At 41.6% G+C, this 24,984-nt stretch overlaps 1 protein-coding gene across 8 annotated transcripts in view; it reads left to right on the top strand.

The window, feature by feature from the left end:
* FREM1 (FRAS1 related extracellular matrix 1) overlaps positions 1-24,984 on the top strand; it is a 93,857-nt gene that overhangs the window by 38,643 nt on the left and 30,230 nt on the right. Inside the window, exons 18-27 of one of the 8 annotated variants that reach the window (XM_060762397.2) lie at positions 924-1,109; positions 1,330-1,526; positions 2,452-2,677; positions 8,692-8,836; positions 11,261-11,402; positions 13,419-13,614; positions 14,124-14,388; positions 21,237-21,651; positions 22,019-22,220; positions 24,168-24,312. In XM_060762397.2, the coding sequence (XP_060618380.2) occupies positions 924-1,109; positions 1,330-1,526; positions 2,452-2,677; positions 8,692-8,836; positions 11,261-11,402; positions 13,419-13,614; positions 14,124-14,388; positions 21,237-21,651; positions 22,019-22,220; positions 24,168-24,312 (2,119 nt within the window). Of the gene's footprint in view, positions 1-923; positions 1,110-1,329; positions 1,527-2,451; positions 2,678-8,691; positions 8,837-11,260; positions 11,403-13,418; positions 13,619-14,123; positions 14,389-21,183; positions 21,652-22,018; positions 22,221-24,167; positions 24,313-24,984 lie in introns of those variants that run through there. The other 7 variants (XM_060762399.2, XM_060762398.2, XM_067464377.1 and 4 more) reach the window with 7 other exon arrangements.

The following is a 24,984-nucleotide window of genomic DNA, read 5'->3' on the forward strand; positions in this document are numbered from 1 at the left end:
ATGCTGTGACAAACAGAAGTAACAACCGATCTTGAGCAGCACATAAACCATCCTTAATGGCTTATCAGCAAAATTGTTTTGTAAGTGCTCCACCCAGCCACACTTTTTTGCTTCTCCTCCCTTGGTGAGAAACCAGAGTCATTGATATGGAGAAAAATTATTGAACAGTGGTGTTCCCCACCAGTTATTATAATGTTTCATTTGTCTGAAATATCCATGAACCAGCCCGAGCCCTTCAATCTTCCGTGGAAGTCCTCCTTTCGCCCCTATCAGTCTCACAGGCTCGTCTTGTGGGTACAAAGGAGAGAGCCTTCTCCTCTGTGGCCCCCTGACTCTGGAACTCATTACACAGAGAGATTAGGAAAGCCCCCACCTTAGAAACCTTTAAAAAGAACCTTAAAACTTGGCTTTTCTGCTGTGCCTTTGGTGAGTAGGCACACAACCTCGCATTCTTGCTCCCCTCAATGTTTTCTGTCATTGGAGTACACATCCCCCCCCCTCCCCCTTGGGAAAGTTTGGCTCTACAGTCCCGTTCTATGAGCTCTCCTTAGCAAATAACCTACTCCTCTTTTATCTCACCCTGAGGTTTTAACCTTTTATCCTGCATATGCGGCCCGCCCATTGTCATTGTGATTGTATGTGTGTATGTGTGTGTGTGTGTGTGTGTGTATATATATATATTGTTTCTTTAGATTGTTCACTGTATTATATTTTTTTATGTAATTATTATGCTGTTGTTTTGTTTTTGTTTTATTTCGTTGTAATTTGTTGTTTGGACTTGGCCTCATGTAAGCCACCCCGAGTCCCCATTGGGGGAGATGGTGGCGGGGTATAAATAAAGTTGATTATTATTATTATTATTATTATTATTATTATTAAATCCCAAGCACCTTAAATAACACTCCTGATTTGTTTGCTTGCAGGCACCATGTTTATTGTGGATGAGGGCTCTACAGCTGCCATTACAACTAGCCACTTGTGGGGCACTGATCCTGATACCAAAGTAGACGACTTGCAGTTTGTTTTAGCATCTCCTCCTCAGTTTGGATATATTGAAAACATACTGCCTTCCCCTGGCTTTGAGAAAAGCAATATGGGAATAAGTATAAGTACGCATGCATGTATTAGAATGAAGCATGGGTTGTCTTTATATCAGCCAATACTCACAATTGCCCTTTTCTTATTTGCATGAATACAAATAAGTATGAGTTGTCTAAATTTTTACATGTGCTGTTTTCCAGCTGATTATGCATACAAGTTCTATTTTTTGGCAGCTGGGGAAGCATAACATATCTTTTCTAATGGTTCACTTTCCCCCCAAATTTCTAGCCTCATTCCAGTTGAAAAATCTGAAGGCCCAGCATATCAACTATGTTCAGAGCAGGCACAGGAGGGTCGAACCAACTACAGACCAGTTCATGCTTTATGTCACTGATGGGAAACATCGTTCAATGACAACACCATTTTATGTCTTAATCAACCCAACCAATGATGAAGCCCCAGAATTCATGGCAAGGAATATCACAGTAAGGAAGGACACACTGTGTCCATGTCTTGTTTATCCCAAAGTAGTATTGCTGGTCCCTGCTTTTTCTTCCCTTCAAATTACTTCCACTATGTTTCCCCTTCTATGCTTGTGTATTTAGCTGTGTATTAGAAAACTTGTGCATTATGTAGGTCTTATTTAGGTTATAGTCTTTTTTATCCGCATTTAGCCAGGGACAAAAAGAATGACTTGCCCCTTTTTGGAAACCATAAGGAGTAGTAATTGAGTTTGCACAAATCTCCTGCATTGTTTCATCTATAAGACTCCAAACTTTTTTTCAGTTTTGCTTTGCTCTGCTTTTTGACATTTTAGGCAATCTGGGCATTTCTAGATGTCCCAGGAGCAGTAAACCGATTCACATTGATTGCCTGCCTCTCCTTCAGAAGGAGGGGAAATGATATAGTTTGTAGTTTTCTGTCTGGAATTCCCCTGTTTTTTAAGTGCTGTTTTTTATGGGAAACAATCAGGACCAGCTAATCACCTACCAACAAAGGAGTCTCCCAGGCAGGAAGCAGCCAAGCTTTGAAGCTGCAAGGCTATTCAATGCAACATCCACACTTGCCTCAAACAGATAAGAATTCTTTCTCCCACCCTGAACATTCCACAGATATATAAACCCCTCTTGCCTTGTTTCCAACAGACCTCACAACCTCTGAGGATGCCTGCTATAGATGTGAGTGAAATGTCAGGAGAGAATGCTTCTGGTACATGGCTATACAGCCCAGAAAACTCACAGCAACACAGTGATTCTGGCCATAAAAGCCTTTGACAACACAATATATTGCTTCACAGTAAATTCAAATTTTATTATAACAGATTATATTGATTCATTAGACATGGGAATCCAATTTCTTATAACTCAGTACAGCTGAAGCATTGACATTTATTTTCTTTTGGCAATTCAGGTGAAGGAAGGTCAAATGAAAGAGCTGGATCCATCAATAATCAATGCTGTTGATCTGGATATTCCTCAAGATACCCTGATGTTTACTGTCCTTCAACCACCCCAACACGGCGTCCTCATTAATGGGATGTACGGCAACAATTTTGTACATTACAGACAGGCAATTCATAGCCATCAGCATCATGAACTTCCCATGCAGGGATTCTCTATGGAGCTTTTAAAAAATGGTAGATGTTCTTTTTAGTGCCTTATTTGTTCTTCAAAACAATTATTTGCAGATGGGGTTTTCATGTTTCTGCACCTTGTTCAAATCCTGTCCTATCATTCTATTTATAGTTAAAATGACAATTGAAGTCTGTTAGTATCAATAGTCCCAACTAGAGCAGACCCATTGAATGAATTGTTGAGTGGCAAAACAACACTTCTATAAATTGCAATGATTTGATTCATCTGGTTTAATGGAACTAACAGTAGAATTTAGACCTAAAATTGTTAACACTTTGTTACTTACTTACTTAGGCGATCCCTCGTTGGACGAGTAAGATGGTCTTCCATCATGGGTTTCCTTGTGGGTCCGCATGTGGCTGTGGAGCCCTATTCTTGCTCTGCATCTTCTTCCGCAGTGAGGGCATTGGTTTCCAGGTGGAAGGTGGTCCCGGTCGGGGTTGGCTTGACGTGCCTTCCTCCTGGCACGTTTCTCTCTTTCACCCTCCACTCGTGCCTCCTCGAATTCTGCAGCACTGCTGGTCACAGCTGTCCTCCAGCTGGAGCGCTCAAGGGCCAGGGCTTCCCAGTTCTCAGTGTCTATGCCAGAGTTTTTGAGGTTGGCTTTGAGCCCATCTTTAAATCTCTTTTCCTGTCCACCAACATTCCGTTTTCCGTTCTTGAGTTCGGAGTAGAGCAACTGCTTTGGGAGACGGTGGTCAGGCATCCGGACAACGTGGCCTGTCCAGCGGAGTTGATGTTGGAGGACCATTGCTTCAATGCTGGTGGTCTTTGCTTCCTCCAGCACGCTGACGTTTGTCCGCTTGTCTTCCCAGGAGATTTGCAGGATTTTCCGGAGGCAGCGCTGATGGAATCGTTCCAGGAGCTGCATGTGACGTCTGTAGACAGTCCACGTCTCACAGGCATATAGCAGGGTTGGGAGGACAATAGCTTTATAGACAAGCACCTTAGTATCCCTACGGATATCCCGGTCCTCAAACACTCTCTGCTTCATTCGGGAAAATGCTGCACTTGCAGAGCTCAGGCGGTGTTGTATTTCGGCGTCGATGTTGACTTTGGTGGAGAGGTGGCTGCCAAGGTAGCGGAAATGGTCGACATTTTCTAATGTTACACCATTAAGCTGTATCTCTGGCATTGGAGAGGGGACGGCTGGTGACTGCTGGAACAGCACTTTGGTTTTCTCGATGTTCAGTGACAGGCCAAGCTTTGTGTATGCTTCTGCAAAGGTGTTGAGAGTGGCTTGTAGATCTTCTTCTGTATGCGCACAGACGACATTGTCATCAGCATACTGGAGTTCTATAACAGATGTTGTTGTGACCTTGGTTTTGGCTTTCAGTCTGCTGAGGTTAAATAGCTTGCCGTCTGTCCGATAGATGATTTCCACTCCGGTGGGAAGCTTCCCATCAACAAGGTGTAATATCATGGCGATGAAGATGGAGAATAGAGTTGGGGCAATAACACATCCCTGTTTGACACCCGATTCCACCTTAAATGGGTCACTTTGGGAGCCACTGCTGTCCAAAACTGTTGCCATCATGTCATCGTGGAGGAGCCGCAGGATGTTCACAAATTTGCTTGGGCACCCGATTTTTTGGAGGATGGTCCAGAGAGCGCTGCGATTCACTGTGTCGAATGCCTTTGCAAGGTCGATGAATGCCATGTACAGAGGTTGGTTTTGTTCCCTGCATTTTTCTTGGAGCTGTCGTGCAGTGAAGATCATGTCCACGGTTCCTCTGGAGGGGCGGAAGCCGTTCTGGGATTCTGGGAGGGTGTCTTCTGAGAGGGGCAGAAGGCGGTTTGCAAGGATTCTTGCGAGGATTTTTCCAGCAGAGGTTAGAAGGGAGATACCTCGATAGTTTCCGCAGTCTGTTCTTTCCCCTTTTTTGAAGAGGGTGATGATGGTGGCATCCTTGAAGTCTGCTGGGATTTTCTCGGTCACCCACACTTTTTCTATGAGCTGGTGGAGTTGGTGTGTCAGCGCAGGTCCTCCCTCTTTAAAGATTTCAGCAGGGATCCCATCCGGTCCGCTGGCTTTGTTGTTCTTTTGTTGGCTGATGGCATTGCTGACTTCTTCCAAACTAGGCAGTGCTGCAAGCTCATCCCTGGTTTGTTGTTGCGGGATTTGTGAGAGGACCTCTTCGGCCACACTGGAGCTGCGGTTTAGGAGGCTTTGGTAGTGTTCTTTCCAACGTAGTGCAATTGACTTTTGGTCCTTCAGGAGTTTGGTTCCGTCTGATGAGCGTAGAGGCTGTATGCCATGGTTTCTTGGCCCATAGATGACCTTTGTGGCTTTGAAAAATCCTTGAGCATTATGGGTATCTGCCAGGTGTTGGATTTCTTCAGCCTTCTTTGTCCACCAGATGTTCTTGAGTTCTCTTGTCCTTCTTTGGACCTCAGCTTTTGCACTGGCGTAGATCTTTTTCTTAGCAGCACAGTTGATGTCTCTCTGCCATGTTTGGAAGGCTTTCCTTTTCTTGTCGATTAGCTGTTGGATCTCGATGTCATTTTCGTCAAACCAGTCTTGATGTTTCTTGGCTTGGTATCCAATAGTTTCTTCGCAGGCTTGGATGATGGAGGTCTTCAGTTTGTTCCAATGTTCCTCAACATTTTCGGGGTGTACTGTGGGTAGATGGTCCTTGAGTGCTGTTTGGAGATGGGCTCGCCTGGAGGGCTCCTGAAGGGCTTGGGTGTTCATTTTGCGCCTTGTCTTTCTTCCTTGGAGTCTGCGCTTGGGGGCGATCTTGATAGCCATGGTGGATCGGATTAGTCTGTGGTCGGTCCAGCAGTCGTCAGCACCTGTCATGGCTCTTGTGAGGAGTACGTCACGGCGGTCTCTGGCACGTGTGATTACATAGTCTAGGAGGTGCCAATGCTTTGACCGGGGGTGCTTCCATGATGTCTTGAGCTTGTTTTTCTGGCGGAAGAGCGTGTTGGTGATGACAAGGTTGTGCTCCGCACATTTGGTGAGAAGCAGGATGCCATTCGAGTTGCTGTTTCCAACCCCGTCTTTTCCTATGGTGCCTGGCCACAGGTCGAAGTCTCGCCCGACTCTTGCATTGAAGTCCCCCAGGAGAATGATTTTGTCCTCCTTAGGTATCCCCGATAGGACAGTGTCCAGCTGATAGTAGAATTTCTCCTTGATGTCTTCATCAGCGTCTAGTGTTGGTGCATAGGCACTTATGATGGTTGCCCGTTGGTTTTTGGCAAGATCGATTCGGAGGGTGGAGAGTCGTTCGTTGATGCCAGTGGGTGCTTCGGACAGATGCTTCATCAGATCATTTCTTATAGCGAAGCCAACTCCATGCATTCTTTGGTCTTCTTCGGGCAGTCCCTTCCAGAAGAAGGTGTAGCCTCCTTTTTCTTCCTTCAGCTGTCCCTCTCCTGCTCTCCGGGTCTCCTGAAGGGCTGCTATGTCGATGTTGAAGCGTCCCAGCTCCCTTGCGATGATGGCAGTTCTGCGTTCGGGGCGTTCACTGTCACTGTTGTCCATCAGTGTCCGTACGTTCCACGTACCGAAGTTCATTTTTCTTTTTTGGCCGCAGGATGGTGACCCCACTGGACGCGGCAGTCCAGTCAGGGATAAGTGAGGCAGACTATGTTTAGGGCACCTTTTCTAGCCCCCTCCCCGTGTGGGGTGAGCAGAGTGGGTCCTCAATAGGGCTGCTCAGTCGCGGATACAGCTGCCGAACTACTCAACTGCCTCGGACCTTGAGGTAGAACGACTGAGTCCGTACCCACCGCCCATGTGCCAGTCTGTGACTAGGGGCTTCCAGATTTCACAGTCCTGCCCCCGTCGCCACTCGCTGATCGCCATGGGACTTTGGTTGCTTGGTTTTTATTTTCTTTGGAAGACGCCTGTGCGTGGGTTTTTTTAATGTGTGGAGGTCAGTGCACAACTGAACAACACACAGTCTTCACAGATGAGGTTCCACTGGTGATGTAGTTTAACACAATGACCGTGGCTTCTCAGTCTGTTGCAGCCTTCTTCCGCCTTCGCAGCCGTTGTAACATGTGCCATGTTATCCTCCGCCTGCTCCGCCGTTGAGGTCTTTGGGTCTTCGGACTGTGCTTGGTCTGGGACCTCCCCCGCGGCCACTCCTGGGAGTGCACGACTCCAGTTGTTGTGCCCACAGGTTCATCGGAACACGCAAGCCCCCTCACCACGACAAGGTGACAGTCCATCGAGGGGGACTGTATGTTCTTCTGGAAGTAGGTCTCATTCTTCCATAAAATATTGTGAGGGCCACTATTTTGGATAGTTTAAATAGGCAAAATTGTGAAGTGTAAATGCATCCAGTGCTTCCTGGCATGGCTTTGAGTCGTGATGTGTATACACAGCATCCAGGCTCCAGATATTCAATGCCTTTTAAAATATCAGTTGCTGGAAACAAGAACAGTAGGGGGCAATTATCTTTGTGTCCTGCTTGTGACCTTCCCAGCCACATCTGGTTGGTCACTGCAGTCCCAACCATCAAACTGACTGAAAAGTGATCCAAACTGGAAGTGACATCATTTCACTTCTAGTTAAGGAATAATAATAATAATAATAATAATAATAATAATAATAATAATAATATATTTATATTATGCCCTTCTCCCCAATGGAGCCCCTGGTGACGCAGTGGGTTAAAGTGCCGAGCTGCTGAACTTGCTGACCAAAAGGTCGCAGGTTTGAATCTGGGGAACGGGGTGAGCTCCCGCTGTTAGCCCCAGCTTCTGCCAACCTAGCAGTTCGAAAACATGCAAATGTGAGTAGATCAATAGGTCCTATGCAGTCATGCCGGCCACATGACCTTGGAGGTGTCTATGGACAACGCCAACTCTTCGGCTTAGAAATGGAGTTGAGCACCAACCCCCAGAGTTGGACACGGCTGGAAAACTTTACCTTCTCCCAGAAGAGACTCAGAGCAAATTGCAGTATATATAAACAGACACAGGCAAACATTAAATGCCTTATTACATGACATACAATGAAACACAGACAGAGGCAAAGGCTTCTCCTTTCATTTCCTGTTCTGGAGGCAGTCATCTCTGGCTCTGGGGGAGGTGCTCTTTCTCCATTTCTAAGCCAAGGAGCCTGCATCCATAGACACCTCCTGGTCGCATGGCCAGCATGATTGCTTGGAGTGTCTTTTTGCCTTTTCCCACCGAAGCACTACCTATTGATCTACTCACATTTGCATGTTTTCAAACTGCTAGCTTGACAGGAACAAGGGCTAACAGCGGGAGCTCACCCTATCCCGTGGATTGAAACTGCCAACCTTCAGGTCAGCAGTTCAGCAGCATAAGGGTTTAACTCATTGTGCCACGCAGCCCCTACATGTAGGAAAAGTCTATCAATACTACTAGCGGGATATGTGAAGGTAGAAAATTGCCCCCAGCACCTGGTACAGTTGCTCAAACTTGTGGACACTTTATAGGCTTCCTTTCTCACAGAACTGGGACCCACACCAGGTGAAATGAAGCTCACTTCCAGGTAAGGATACTTTGTTGTGTGTGTGGGAGCTGTTTCGGAACATCTCAAAGAGGACACCAGAAGCATCTTCAGACTGTATAGGAGGACCCACATGCAGGTCCTCCCAACATTTCATTGAATGGCATGAAGGGGGATGAAATGTGGATTGTATTTTCGCTAAAGATCAAAAATAAATTTTTTTTGTAATTTTGAGCATTTGTAAGAAAATGAAGAAGGTGAAGTATGGCACTTTGTGTGTGTGGCTGTGGTCGTGGAGGATGTAACAGATTGTTTGGGCAGGAGGATTTATTATTTGAGGAGGCTATGATAGTGGCTTTAAAAAAGTCAAAAGTGTTCAGATGGATTAATGAACAGCTGCTGCATTCATGGCTTGTCCCATGCCAGATGAAGCAAGCTGGCTATGGACAGCACAGACATGTGGGGGTCTAGGGTTGGTTGGAAACAAGGACACAGCGTCAATGAGAGTGTGAGAATGATACATTAATCTCTCTCTTTCTTCTCTCCTTCCCCTTGTAACTACCCCATGCACCCACCTTCTAGGAATGCAGTTGATGTATATGCATGATGATTCTGACAGTTTCGCCGATGGTTTTTCTATCCAGTTATCAGATGGGAAACATAAAGTGTCAAAAACCATTTCAGTAGAGGTCATTCCAGTTAATGATGAGAAACCAGTGCTGAACAAGTAAGCCACATGTCTCTGTTCCAAATTGGTGGATGTGTGATTCAGCAGTGATCGAAACAGCAAATTAGAGATTAATAGAGCTCATCTTCTGTAAATAACCACACTCTATTGCCAGCAGTGTTTCGCAAAAACAGCCCTTAGTGAAGGACATTCAACTATAAGTGAAAGGAAAACATCCAGATTTGAACCAGAGAGAATGATGTTTACATGGAGATCTTTTCAGAGATATACATATATGTCAGTTTTATATACAAGGAATGTCCAGACTTCTTTGGAAAAAATATTTGCAATTGTGATCTTTGCACACCCTCTGCTGGTCAGTTTATATTTTATACTTTGCATTTTGCTTTCTAGTCAACATAAGACAGAAGGGCAATTTCCTCTCTATATTTAAACTAATCATAATTTATTTCAGTAAGGCCTGCTTCATTTTTTGAAATTATATAACACAGAGACACATATCAAAGGGGAATTCTCCAAATTTTGTACTTCATGGATATATGCATGCACAGAAGTGGTCTCTTTAGAAAACAAACTTTCCAAGTTACAATAATCACGACGACATCAAGTTTGCACATGACACCAAATTGAGAGGGATAGCCAATACTCCAGAAGACAGGAGCAGAATTCAAAATGATCAACAGAATAGAGAGATGGGCCAAAACTAACAAAAGGAAGTTAAACAGGGACAAATGCAAGATACTCCACTTAGGCAGAACAAATGAAATGCAAAGATACAGAATATGGGACACATGGCTCGAAAGCAGTACGTGTGAAAAAGATCCTGGAGTCCTCATGGACAACAAGTTAAACATGAGCCAACAATGTCAAGTGGCAGTTTAAAAAGCCAATGAGATTTTGGCCTGCATCAATAGGAGTCTAGTGTTTAGATCCAGGGAAGTCATGCTATCCCTGTATTCTGCCTTGGTCAGACCACACCTGGAATACTGTGTGCAATACTGGGCACCGCAATGTAACAGAGATGTCGACAAGCTGGAAGGTGTCCAGAGGAGGGTGATTAAAATGATCAAGAGTCTGGAGAATAAGCCCTATGAGAAGCAGCTTAAAGAGCTAGGCATGTTTAGCCTGAAGAAGAGAAGGCTGAGAGAAGACATGATGACCATGTATAAATATGTGAAGGGAAGTCATAGGAAGGAGGGAGCAAGTCTGTGTTCTGCTGCCCTGGAGACTAGGACCCAGAACAATGGCTTCAAACTACAGGAAAGGAGATTCCACCTAAACTGCCTAACTGTGAAAGCCATTCAGCAGTATAACACTTTGCCCGGACTCCTTCTTTGGAGCCTTATAAACAGAGGCTGGAGGGCATCTGTCAGAGGTGCTTTGAATGTGATTTTCCTGCTTTTTGGAAGGTGGTTGGACTAGATGGCCCACAAGGTCTCCTCCAACTCTATGATTCTATTATTCTAATAGTAGTCAAAAAAGCAACAATGAGAAGATTCTGTGGTAGAAAGAAAAGAGTTAAGATTATGAATGTACAAGCATTTTCTGATAAAACTCCTAATTTATTTGAATCTACACTTTGGAGTGTTCTGTGTAGGGTGTTGAGCTGCTGGAGTGGCTGCTGGTTGAACTAGGCAAGGGTTGTACCATGGATAGCTCCCTACAGTCAGCTTCATTAGCTGGAATCACTTAGAACTGGACACAAGAAAAGAGAAAGCAGGACAACTAAATAAATATCCCTGCATTCTTCATCCTCATTCTTTTGGATGAACCGATCCTTAAGATTTTGGTTTGCAAAATCAAAACATGGGTGTTCCACTGTGCTTTTGATTAGACAATTTCCTAGCCAATTTTGACCCCAGTTATGATGCAAATTTCATTCCTTCACTTTACTACTGTTTTCTACCCGGAGATATAATGCTCTACTTTATATTGTCCTCTATCCCTAATATTGGTAATTGACTTATGGTGCTTTATCCATCAACCCTATCCTTACAATTGATTTGTGCCAGTCTGCCTACCCGTGTCGAAAACTGGATCTTATTTCAGATCCATTGGCTGTTGGTACAATGGTTGTTTTATATTTTGTTATAATGATGATGTTTTATTTTGTTTTATGCTGCTGTTTATGTATTTTAATGTGTTTATTTTAACTGTGTTGATTGGGCTTGTCCCCATGGAAGCTGCCCCGAGTCCCTTTGGGAAGATGGAGGCGGGGTACAAAACTAAAGTTATTATTATATATTATTTCCAGAAAAAATACCCTAACCGCTTGTATTTTTGCCTCCCATGTGTATGTGTGTGTATATATGTGTGTTAGAGACAGAGATAAATAGAATGGGGAATGGGAAGTGAGCTGGGGAGATGTTCTTTTAGTGTTTTGTTTTTATTGTCAGTAGTACCTCTGTGGTTTTTCTTTTAAACAAATGCACAAGGAGTCCTTTGTTTGTTTGTTTCCTGCAGGAAGGGTAAAATAGAGGTGAACATGGGGGAAGCCCAAATTATTTCTGGTGCTGTTCTGTCAGCAGAAGATAAAGACACCCCCAGGGAACAAATTTATTATTTATTTGAAAGAGTCCCAGAAAATGGACATCTTCAGCTCAAGGTCAGTCTTTGTATTACAACAAAATAAAGCCAAATATCGGGGGAAGAGACACCAGGGTTCTTTGTTTAGAACGGCAGAGAGTTCAATCCTTCTATTACTCCCCCAACCCCATTTATTCATTCGTTTTTTAAAACTAACAATCTAATTTACAATCAAAATAATATATGTTTAAAGAGTAAACAGAGAAGAGAGAAAAGAAGAAAGAAAAATGAAAAAAGCATGTAACTTAAGCCCTATATATCTCTGATCCTGCTCCTCATTATGATGTAATGAAAACAAAAATAAAAAGGAAAATATTATTTTACCTTTACAAATCTAACTAAATGATCCTACTAGAATTACAAATAACCATAACTAAAGATTATTACGGGTCGGCTTTAGCACAGCAGGTTAATCACCAGCTGCAGCTGCAATAAATTTTGCCAACCAAAAGGTTGACATTTCGAAGCCGGGTCAGGGTGAGCTCCTGACTTTTCGCCAGCTCCCGGATCAAAAAAAGCAGTGTGAGTATATGAATAGGAACTGCATTAAGTGGGGAAATATTTTAGTCATAGAGTTTCATAGGAAAGTTAACGAACAAAGAAAGCTCTTCGGCAAGGAGATGGAGCGACAGAACAGAGCATAACCTCCAAAAGATGCCAAATAATGAGAATAAGCCTAAATATACCCCTATCTGTTGTCTTGTCATTGTATAATCAGCACTGAATGTTTGCCATATATGTGTTCTGTGGTCCACCTGAGTCCCCTTCAGGATGGGAAGAGGGGAATATAAGTACTGTAAATAAATAAATAAATAAATAAATAAATAAATAAATAAACACATACAATTACATTGTTAGATTTATTTTTGCTCAGATAGTTCATAAATGGTTTCCAATCTTTCAATAAAATTTCAATTTTCTTATCTTTTAGAACGCATGTTAATTTTGCAATTGGGCCAATTTAGCAACCTTAACAATCCATTTTTCTATTGCTTCAGTAGAATTCCAACTTTGACGACAAATATTATTTCTCCTTTTATTATTCAATCAGGAACCCACATTTATTATCCACTTTTTAAACACGTAATGCCTAACAAAAACATTACAAAATCTACCTTTACATCTCCCCCCTCCCCAAAAATGTGATTGTTATGTTGTTAGACAATGTCGCCTTTGACTTATGGAGCTTTATGAATGAAAGACTTCCAAATCAACTTTCACCAACAGCTGTGCTCAAGTCTTTCAGGCTCAGCGTCTTAACTTCCTTAATTTAAGTCTATCCAACGAGAATGTGATCTTTTTTCCCCCTAACATTTTCTACTTTACCAAGCATGACAGTGTTTTCTAGTAAGTCATGACTTCTCATGATTTGGCCAAGTTATGACAAGATACAGCAAAGTATGATAAGATTTTAATAAACCTGATAAATTTGATAAATCTTAAACCAGTACCTTTTCACCTTCTTACAAGTCCACCTCATATGAAAACAAATTCTTCACAATTCACAATCTTTCTATTTCCAAATGTTTTCATGGGTTTATAACAGAATGCAGAGGTGAACATGATTTTTCTGCTGATCCTCAGAATAGTGGTTCTCAACCTGTGGGTCCCCCAGATGTTTTGGCCTACAACTCCCAGAAATCTCAGCCAATTTACCAGCTGTTTGGATTTTTGGGAGTTGAAGGCCAAAACATCTGGAGACCCACAGGTTGGGAACCACTGCCTTAGAACAATCTTAGAACAAAGAGGAGCTGCCCCATTTGAACCAGAGGAACCTTATTAGTCCTTGTTACTTCAAAATAAGTTGGCCAGTGTGCGTTATCTCTATTCTGGAGTGTTCTCTGTTTTGTCTATGCATGCAAAGACAAAACAGTCTCTTCAATGCTTTTTGCTATCATTTACAGTAACTAAGAGCAATACCTTGCTACCAAAACCACGTGATAGGTTCAATTAGCTGCAGTAAAGAAACAGGGACAAGATAATATCTGGGTAATAGATGGTATATTGTGTTTTTAGTGACATTTTTTCTCTCTAGGTAGGTCGTGACTGGGTGACCCTTGAGAATGGGATGAATTGCACCCAGGAAAACATAGATATGAACATTGTGAGATACATACACACTGGCACAATTGGCTCAAAGGAACAAGACAGTTTCGTGTTTTGTCTCTGGGATGGAAACAACCGGTCCCCTGAGATCGTTTTTCCAATTGTAATTAAAGATGTTGGAAAAGGTAATTCTGTTCTGGATCTTCTATTCCTTCCATTTTGCCTAGGAATGTAAACCTTCTTTTTGCCTTGTTTTCAGATGTGAGTTAAGAGATCTTTTAATTCACTATACAAGTTGGAACAGTTAATAATGTTATGTGGGTAGCAACCAGGAAACATAGGACTGCCATGGTTTGTTCTTGGCTTATTACGTTGAAGAAAGATCAGCAGTATTACAACGATCAAATGTCTTACCAATGGCAGTAATGCTGGCATGTTCAAGCTCATTCATTTTCATGTATTCACCAAGGTGTGGCATTGTTTTCCATGTTCATCTTGTTAATCCCATTGTGAAGAGGGATAACATTGAGATGTGTGTCCATTCTTGAAGCAAAAATTATAAATTCCTGACTTAAAGCCATGCTTTAAGGTCTTGGGATGCAACGATGTACCTGTTCTGAATGTGATCTGAATCTGAAGGAGAACAGAAAAGATGTGATTAATAATGGTGCCTCATTTTTCTTGTCTTCTGTAGGAAACATTGCAGTTTTTATGAGGCCCCTCACTGTATTGAAGGGTGACAGAGGCCTCTTGATGACTGACGTTCTCCTTGCGGTTGATGGCACTGAGAAGCCAGAAGAGCTCCTCTATGTGATCACCGCCCCTCCACAATATGGACAGATTGAATATGTCAGCTATCCTGGAGTTGCCATTACAAGTTTCAGCCAGATGGATGTAGCAGGCCAGGCAGTGTGCTATGTCCACAAAAGCAAGGAAGCTTCTTCCAAAGATATGTTCAGGTAAACAGTGATGTCTCTGGTCCCCCCCCCCCTTTCTTTTTCCTCTTTCTTATTAATTTAACAGTGAAATTGGTCCTAGTGATGGGAGAAATCAAAATATCCAATCTTTATATAGCAATGACACATTCATACAGGTACTGGAAACCTGTGAGTCTCCCAATTTCCATTAGTTTTAGCCTACACAGTCAATGTTGAGGGGTCAACAACATTTGGTTGACTGCAATTATGCAGACGTGTATAACTTTTTTTTAGCTAAGATAAGGATAGGACAAGAAGCCGATTGATTCATGATCATACAGTTGGTAGTGAACTCTTCTGGTGTCAGATAAGGTGTTGTCCATAATGGAAATGTATTACATTGGGGATTCTTGCAAAGAGCTTGATAATAATGTTTTGCAAGAAAAGAAGTCCCCCGTATAGAATGAGATGCACAGTTCAAATGTGATGTCAATATTAATCCATTGAAAGGATTTCTAGAGCAATTATGCCATCCCTTTTACATTACTATCCTACTTTCTAGATCTTTAATTATCTTTAATTATTGTTATACGCTTCCACCTAATTCTCCACCAATTCTGTCCAGTAAGAATGTATGTGTCCAGAAAGGGTTTTTACCCTTACAGTAATACAATAACTTTCTGACAGTGTGTTGAGTTCTCCAAAAAAAACACACATGTTACCATCTTGAAGCAGACAGTAATTTAGGGAATTTCTTCCATTGAGTTCATCTACCTTATCTCTTTTCAAAAAGTACAGATAACATGGCTATCTAGTGTTTTCTTTTGCAAGAGAAAGATGAGATCCATATCTAAGGGAAAAGAAATCAATATAATTTGGCTAAATAAAAAAGGTTTATAATTATATTTTTTTGCCTAGTTCAGTTTTCTGTTCTCATCCGCCAACGTTTTCAGCAATATGTTTTTTTGTGTGTGTTAGGAGCAACTTGAGAAACTGCACTTTGCTTCTGGTATGAGAGAATTGGCTGTCTTTGAGGACGTTGCCCAAGGGACACCCGGATGTTTTACCATCCTGTGGGAGGCTTCTCTCATGTCCCAACATGTGAAGCTGGAGCTGACAGATGGGAGCTCCCCCTGCTCTCCAGATTCAAACCGCCGACCTTTCGGTCAGCAGTCCTGCTGGCACAAGGGTTTAACCCATTGCATCACCAGGGGCTTCAGTAATGTGATTTTTTTTCCGTGTCAGGAGTGACTTGAGAAACTGCAAGTTGTTTCTGGTGTGAGAGAATTGGCTGTTGGCAAAAACGTTGCCCAGGGGATGCCCAGATGTTTTAATGTTTTACTATCCTTGTGGGAAACTTCTGTTATGTCCCTTCATGCGGAGCAGGAGCTGACAGAGGGAGCTCACCCCGGATTTGAACCTCTGATTTCGCTAAATATTGGGATATTATTATAAAAGTTGGTACACATATTCAGTTCATAATTCTGCATTTCACATTCAACTGCTAGCTCAGTCCCTGCACTAAATTTCAAAACGGCAAAGAAATGCAAAATACAAAATGGGCTAAATCCAATGTTGGTCATACCTTAGAGAAGACCCACTGAAATGAATGGAGCTTACAGCCACAACTAAGTGAAGTTCAATTTACTTTATTAAGTCTAAATTCTATGGAAGATTAAGGTTGGATTTAGCCCTGTATTAGCACAAACCATAAAACATTGGAATTACACTTGAAGTTCAGAAAAAAACCTGTGCCTCAAGGCCAAACTACAATCCATTTTGAAAGGAAACCTATAAAGACAAAATATTACAGCATCTTTTTGCAATGCCAACACCTAATGTCAGATTGAAATAGGGCAATAAAACTTGGTGTACATTTTCAGGACATTTTTATACATTTCAAATGCAAAGCTCATGCAGCTTGAGACAACAAAAGTGACCAATACGGTTCGTGAAATACTGTATGTTAGTATTTTTCAAAGATTGCTTAAATGCATGATAGCCATGTGGAAATTTAGTTTTTAAATCTTATGTTGAAGAGTCTATGTTTTCAAATTATACCTTTAGTGGCTCTTCCCTTGTTGTTTCAAAAGATATTTTTCTTTAATATAGTCTAATGAGGTATTGCAATACATTTGGATTCTTTTAAGTCATTGATTAGGTGGTTAAAAAGCAGGATGGCTAATTATTAAAACAAAGCTGTATCTATTGACAGTTTGGTATCAATTTGCCCTCCTCATCTGTGATTTTTCTCTTTTTAATTAATTAGTAGGCGGATACCAGCCAGATTGAGAAGAGACTCAATTTTTAATTCCATTTTAGATACTATAGTTGTACTCACATGCATACTCCTAAGTTATGGGTACCATTTGATGTGCACTTACCTGTGGTGAAACGGTTGCGTATAGACAATCCAGAGAATTAAGGTCGGGCCAGACCCATTTTGACTGGGTATTTTAATGAAGCAGAGATACGCGTGTCTGTTTTAATCACTGTAAATGATGTTCCTAGCTGCCAGAATTTGGCAAAGTATTTGGTTATATATTGAGATATAAATACTGTGGCAGATTATTAAAAAATAAAACACCAAGGGCTGATGACATTTAATTAAATGGGGGGTTTAAATGATCAGATTTTTACCGTGCGTTAAGGCACTTTATTCCATCGTAAACCTCCCGGCATTGTTTGATGCTGCTGGCCTGGAAGAGGATTTGGCAGAGCTCGTTTTGGACAGATGACTTCAAGTGATTAGCAATCTGACATCAGACGCTGGCAGCAGGATGCTAAAAGAACATGCTAATGTCCTCCATTTTGACACGGTGGATCAGTTTTGTAATGAGCTGGCACCATCTCCGATTCCATTTTTATATTTTAAATGCCACGACAGATGGTACGTCCTGCAGCCAGCTCTATCGCCATGAACTGTGGAAAACATGAAAACCTTGGTAGTGGTGAAACCAAACCATGTGACTTGCCCTCTTTGCTAAGCTTGAGAATTATCCCCCACAAATTTCATCAGAGAGATGGGAATGTTGGCTGCTTCCCATTCCTGAGAGAAAGATGGAGCAGAACTAAGCATGAAATAAATAGTGGGCTGGAGGATGGGAACGTGGTCTTTTCTTGAAACGAACTCATTGTCTGGGAGTTGAGTAATGCAAAATGAGTAATTTGCATGATAATTATTAGACTTCCTTTGACTGCTAATGATTATCCACATGTCCTGAACTGTGTCTTGATCTAGCTCTTTCATTCATTCAAGTTTTGGAGTGATATCTCTGTAGCCCTTTCTAAGGTAGGAGAATAATAATTCTTCAGTAATTATATTTTTGCCATATTGACCAAGGTAGGCCCAACCGAATATTCTCTGCAGTCAATTCCTTCAACTAGCAGAGTTGCAATTCATTCCATTAGCAAAACTACAATTTCTTAGTCTAGCAGAAAAACATTCTTTGAAGTGTTAATTCTGATATTCAAGGAAGGAATTGTACACACAATCAATGAGAATGACAGTTTGAAGAGGAAATCCTCCATTGCATGGGGAAGTTCTTCACATGATTAGGAATGATGAAAAATCAGAATTCTCAAGCTGGACAAGTTGCATGCATAAAGGATGCTATCCTTTTCCTATTGTCACTTTCCAAATGTGGAGAGTACAATAAAGACAGTGGGGCCAACATGTTCCCTTCTCCTCCACCCCCTTCCTTTTTCTCTTTCTCTCTCTCCCTGCCCCCGTGTGATTTCAAGGCATTTCTGATGCATGATGTCTCTAAGGCCATATCACAGTGTCTAGGACTGTGAGTGTATGAATTGTCTAAGGCAGTGGTTCCCAATCTGTGGTCTGTGGACCACCAGTGGTCCATATAAACAAAAATATGGCCCATGGCCTGACCATCACTACATCTTTGCCTCTAAACCATAGGGCAGTGAGAACAACTGGGCTCACAAAACCTTCTTATAGGGCTGAGACAACGAGGATGTCAGGAGGGGAGAGGCTGACTACCCACAAAAAATTACTACTACCACATTAAATATGGTTTTCTGTGGGCGAGCAGATGGCAGCTACTGGATGTCATATGTTCTGTATCGGAAACTAGAACTGATGTGGTCTATCTAATAAAATTTTCTGAATCGGCACTCCAAATAACCAAACTGAATCTAAAGTTGACCAAAAAGTGATTTGTAACCCTTTTGGTACTAATGTTGAAGAGTGGTCCCTGATCAAAGTGGTCCCTGGTCAAGTGGTCCTTGATCAAAAAAGGTTGGGAACCACTGGTCTAAGGTCACTCATTGAGTTTTCATGGCCAAGAGGGGATTCAAGCTCTAGCTTCCAGAATTACAGTCCAATGCTCAAACCACTACACCATGCTGGCTCTCTGTTTACCATTCTAGTGAGTCTGATTAAGACTAAAATTAGCAGGTGTGGGCATTTTCTTCTAGAAAGAGCATGTCCCACAGACCTTCGAATTTCATTGTCCAAAATGGGAGTGGGTGAAGATTTTGATTAGTTGATTTTTAAAATACAGTGTTCCTAAAATTTCAATTTCGGCATAAATCTAATAGAAACAATGACAGATTCATCAAAGAATTTGAAATACCAAATAGGATGGATTCATTCAACTCCCATTGCTTAGCAGTATAGTTATTGCCTAACCATTGAAGAGTAGGAATCAGAGGCATGGAGATGCCAGTGTCAAGAACAGAAATGGAAGTCCTCTATGCCCCTCCTTGTGAGAGAATAGCAGTATTGGAAGAGATCCAACTTGTCCAGAATTAAAATAACATCACCCTCTTATATCCAACCAGGCAACCCTAGCCACTGATTCTGGAACCTATCAGGCACCACTGACTGCAAAGTTAAGTGTCCAAGAGCTGACAGTGGACAACTTCAAGGGCTAAGCTATTCTTTCTTTTTCATTTTGAAACTAGTCATCGCCAGTGTGGTGTAGTGGTTTGAACATTGGATACAATCCCCAAAGGATTCTTGCAAAGGAAAACTGGCAAATGTACTGAGAGATTGCTAAGCAATGTTTGAATTACTCGAGGCAGCCAATCCCAGCACAGAGAACTCTGTGGGGCAGAAAGGGATTGAGAACAAGATAATTTCAAAAGAAGGGAGATCATTGGAGAAGTCTGTTGTAAGGGTAGATGGGGGGTGGATGTGTGCTGGGTGTCTGAATTGAGTGAGGGAAATGGTCTGATATTGCTCAATTTGATGATGATGATGGTATGTTTGGAACTAGGTACTAGAGTCCAATCAAGCAACAATTGTTCTGTTTGTTAAGAAAATAAAGTTGATCTACTTGCTATTTTGTTAAACCTGACTCTGATTGGACCATAGAGTGTCATGTTTGCCATTAGAGGAACTAACTGTAAAATGCATTGGTCCACCAAAAATCTCCTGGGGTCCCATGACCCAAATCCAAGAAGTAATTTAAACTGAGTCCACAGGGTAAAGTGAGAGTGACTGGCATTCAAGGCTAGAAATTGTGGAGCCTGCCCCCATAGATTTGTCACATCCCTCTTTCCAAGAAAAAAAAATATTGGGTCCCCATAAGTTGGAAGTGACTTAAAGGCACATACTCTGTTTATTTGATGCTTAGACCATAGGTCTTTCACATACAAGGCAAATAGATAAATTCATGAACACCAGATTATTAGTTACAATATAAAATCCTATAAATCATCAAAATGCTACATATATCAATGGCAAGATTCACCCTTAAGATACTACATGCTGTAACAACAAGAACTTGGATCAGATATTGCTTATATAAAATGTGTTTATAATCAAGGAATGGTCCTCTGACAGCCCTTCAGATATGTGGTGTTTTGTTACCTTAGAATCAATGTCCTTCTACATTCCTCTGAATGTTGTTTGATGTCTTCTGGAGCTCTAATTCCACTGGAAGATCTGATATAACTAAACTGATGACAGGACATCAGTTTTACCATTGGCACAAATGTTAGGTCAGTACAGACAGCTGCTGCCATGTTCCCAGATGGGAAAAGTGTCCTTCACTAAATATTTTTCTTGCTCCTATTAACTATCTGGCTTGCCTGAGCTCATTTCCATCTGTTTGATGGCATGGTGCCTACATACAAGTTAGTCATAATCATCAGAGGAAGTGGGAACTTGATTTTTGGGGGGGACAGTAACCCTGATATCAGCAGTTTTTCTGGCCAGGAGGTCACAAACCCTCCCACTGGAGGTCATTAGACACCAGGCACACAGCCTCAATGGTATCAAAATCTTTCTGAACTCAGGAACATTAGGCCTGACCTAGAGCTAAGGTGAAATGAATACTATTAATACTTATTATACAAATCCTAACAAAATGTCTGCAATTCAGAGTAGACCTGTCCATCTTCAAAATTCCATTTGCTTAGGAATTAATTCTGTTTCACAGGAATTCAAGGAGGGCTTTTGAAGACCTCTGCCCATGACTTTAAAGACTTGCTGCCACTCAAGGCAAACTGTAATGGGTTTGATGGTCCAATTATCTGGCTCAGTATACGAAACTAGTGTTCCAATTGGCTGACATCTGTAGTTTTGAAAGTAATATTGCATTTCTAGTAGAACATTCAAAATTATGTACATGAGAAGCAAAACACAGACTTTAGTCAACTTATTATTGTTCAGAAAAAGGAACATGGTTAATATTTCTGGAAAGTCCTGAGGACTAAAGCTCTCCAGTGCAGAACTCTTAAATAGATCACAGGTTATCAGATCCCATTGTGATCATACTATGCACAATGGGGACAGGGGTCTAAAATAATATCTTCAGACGACTAAGAGGCAAGACTTTTAGTAAAGGTGTCTGTTATATTTCATTTCAGTAGATGGTGAAACAAGAACACATGCTGAAGACTGCCTTGCCTCTTTTTGCCAGATTCATCATCAGCAATGGGTTAAGAACTAAACAGGGAGAGTTTGAGATCATCCTGGAGACAGTGGACCAAGCCTTACCCACCGTGACCAAGAACAAGGGGTTGAGATTATTGGAAGGTGGCATGGCATTCCTTTCTCCAGATGTCCTACAGATTTCGGATCCAGACACAGCTCCACAAAACCTTTCCTTTCTCCTAGCTGAGCTCCCACAATATGGTCAGCTCTACAACAGGGATTATGAACTCTGGCAGCAAAGCTTTAGCCAGCAAGATGTGGACACCCTGAATGTTGCTTATAGACATGGAGGTGGTGATTCTCGGATTGACAGATTCACGTTTGTGGCGACAGATGGAGTGAATCAAGGCTTCATCTTAAATAGCAAGGTTCAATTTGAGCCTCTGATGTTCATCATTCAGGCAAGTCCCACACACACAAATATATGCACAGATGCATGTGGCTGTATGCTCAACTTCCATTTGTATACATAGATATACATTTTGGCCAATACTGGAAACCTTCCTGAGGCTATTTCAAACACCTTGACTACAAAAGATTAAATCCAATTGTTAGTCTCAACTACAGTAGGCCTATTGAATCTGTAGAACTTTATAACATTTCACTTTTCAAATTTTCATTGATCTGGTGGGTGAGATTAATTCTTGTATTCAACTACCAGAGTTCAGCAGACCATCTCTTTAGGCCTCTACAATGTCTTGAAAGTGGAAGTACTTGCTTTTCCCCTAGCCTTTGACCAGTAATATCAGTATTTAATTTTTATTTCAGGTGGATAGCCCAGCAAAACCAGCGCCAAAAATTGTTCATCTTCATTGTGCTTCAGATGTGGAACTTCTGAAAAATGGCATCTATGGTATTTATATTACTGTCCGTTCACTGAAAGCCATAGATTGTGATACAGATGATGGACAAATCATTTTTAAGATTTTGAGAAGGCCTCTGTATGGCTACCTGCAAAATATAACAACAGGTATTTGTCATATCACCATTCAAGGTAGCTTGTATTGGATAGGATAGGAATAACATTTAATTTGTACTTTGAACAAATAATTAGAATTTATAAGCAATGCATGAATAATTTCCTTGGAAGTTGTTGTCAGAAGTAGGTGGCTCTGGTCATGAAAACAGATTGAAATATAGCTAGAACTGTGAGAAAATTGTAGATTAGGTGTGGCAAAACTTTCTAATTTGGGGACCACAATGCTAGCACTCCCTGGTAAGAGGACTGGCTGCCTGGTGATGGAAGGAAGGAAGGATGAAAGGGAGGAAGGGAAGGATGGAAGGAGAAAGAGGGAGAGAGGGAAAGGAGGGTGGTAGGAAGGTAAAGAGGAAGGAAAGAGAGAAGGAAGGATGGAAGGGAGTAAGGATAGATGGAAGGAGAAAGAGGAAGGTCAGGAGGAAGGAAAGGGAGAAGAAAGGAAAAAACAAAAGTGAAGGAAAGAAGGATGAAAGAGTGGAAGGGAAGGATGGAAGAAAGAGAAGGAGGAAGGAAAAAGAGAAGGAAGAGAGGAAGAAAAGGAGGAAAGGAAAGGAGGGAGAAAAAGATGGATGGATGGATGGATGGAAGGAGGAAGGAAGGAAGGAAGGAAGGAAGGAAGGAAGGAAGGAAGGAAGGAAGGAGAAAGAGGGAGAGAGAGAGAGGGAAGAAGAGATGAAAGAGGGAAGAAAGGAAGGATGAAAAGGTTTAAAGGAAGGAAGGAGAGAGGGAGAAAGAGGGAGGTAAATAAGGGAGGGAGGGAAGGAGGAAGGAAGGAAAGAGAGACAGAAGGAAGGATAGGATGGTGAGAGAGAGGAGTGCCTGAGAAAAGAGCCCAAGGGACCACATCTGGCCTCCGAGCCTAGGTTTACCCATACCCGGTGTAGACCCTCAGTCTGCCTAGTGAGTAGTAACTGGATTTAGTTTTACCTGTGTAATTCTGTTCTGTCATGGAATGTCAGAGTAGGCCTCTTACATTATTACAGTTTGTCACTAAGTAACTAGAACTACTACCTAACTCATGTAACTATAAGCATCTTTGATCTATATTTTTAAAAATTGATAGAACAAAGACTCTAAAGATTCCAGACTTAAACTCTGCTGGATCCTTTAGAGTCCATATTGGAAATCTTAATTGCAAGTCAGTGAAACTTGAAATTTGTTGCTACTAAACTAGTGTTTTCTAGAGCTGTTGGGCTACAAAGGCATACTCCCAGTCAAAATATTAATTACAATAATGAGTAGATAATCAATACAATCAAAGGGTGCTAAATTGAAGAAGAATGGTGCATACAACACTCAACAGACAATGGGTGTTCCCATCCAAATAAACTTGCTTTGCTCTAGCACGCATTCAGGTGGGCTCTGTATCAACCCTCTCCCACTCCTCTCTTATCGACAAGCAAAAAAGACCACCAGATCTGTCACTGCCAAACATAATCAATAGCAAGGTATTTTATTTGAAGGGAGGCTACAAAGGCAGCTTTCTGTTTCAAGAGCCTTTTCAGTAGCCAACTCTTTCCTGTTGGAAGATTGTTTGGCTTTTGTGGACTCTGGACTCCCAGGTGTATGTCCCATGTTCCAGCTGTACTGAAATTCTTTAAAAGTTGCTGGAGTAGTAATAAAGCATCTGAACATAAAGAGGTTGGAGATATGACCAATGCTGTAGTCACTTTTTTTGTTACCAATCTGTGGCCGAGTGTTCAATGGGATGAGAAGCATCTCAGGTACTCAGAGATTCCAGTATCAGCACAACATAATGAGTCTTGTTTCTTAGGAATTGTGCATCCATACCATATTGTATTTTTTTTTGCTGTGTTAAAAAAACCCAACATATTGTAACAGTAATTTCTGTACTAACCGTCCAAAAAATGTTGCCATCACTACAAATTGTTCACAGGCATACTGCTTTTTAAAGGATTTTTTGTCTTATTTCCCCAGGTGGGTTTATTCAAGAACAGTTCAGCCAGAAGGATTTAAATAGCAGAACCATATTGTATGTCATTGATCCTTATGAGGAGAGCAATTCAGATAACCTGGAGATTCAAGTTACTGATCCTGAAGGAAATTCTGCTGAACCTCAGAGGTAATACATGAATTTCATTTTTTAATAAACACTGCCCTTCCTTGTTTCCAAAGTGAGATCCATTACACGCTGTTGTAAAGTAGTGATGACACAATAAATAGATCACAGTTGAAAGCAAAAAATAATTGTAGCCCCCTTGAAATTACAAAATTTCATGTCTAGACAGTAGTTGCTGAGTTGATTTTTTAAAAAAACCTAACAAATAAATAACATAGTAGTTTCATAGCTTTCAAAGGCATTCACACATGTTGTTCTTAACTCCTGTCAGGTTGACTTCAACTTAAGGTCTTTCGAGACAGGCTCAAAATGTGGGACCTATCTCACTTTTAATGGATGCCTCTGGTAAAAGTGAATTAATATGGAATAAACAAGGTTTTGGAGCCCCCAGTGGTGCAGTGGGTTAAAGCGCTGAGCTGCTGAGCTTGTTGACCAAAAGGTTGCAGGTTCAAATCCGGGGAGTGGCGTGAGCTTCCGCTGTTAGGCCCAGCTTCTGCCAACCTAGCAGTTTGAAAACATGCAAATGTGAGTAGATCAATAGGTACCGCTCAAGTGGGAAGATAACGATGCTCCATGCAGTCATGCCGGCCACATGACCTTGGAGGTGTCTACGGACAACACCAGCTCTTTGGCTTAGAAATGGAGATGAGCACCACACCCCAGAGTTGGACATGA

Source organism: Anolis sagrei, chromosome 2 (assembly GCF_037176765.1).
Source record: "Anolis sagrei isolate rAnoSag1 chromosome 2, rAnoSag1.mat, whole genome shotgun sequence".
In the NCBI taxonomy this organism is placed as follows: Eukaryota; Metazoa; Chordata; class Lepidosauria; order Squamata; family Dactyloidae; genus Anolis; species Anolis sagrei.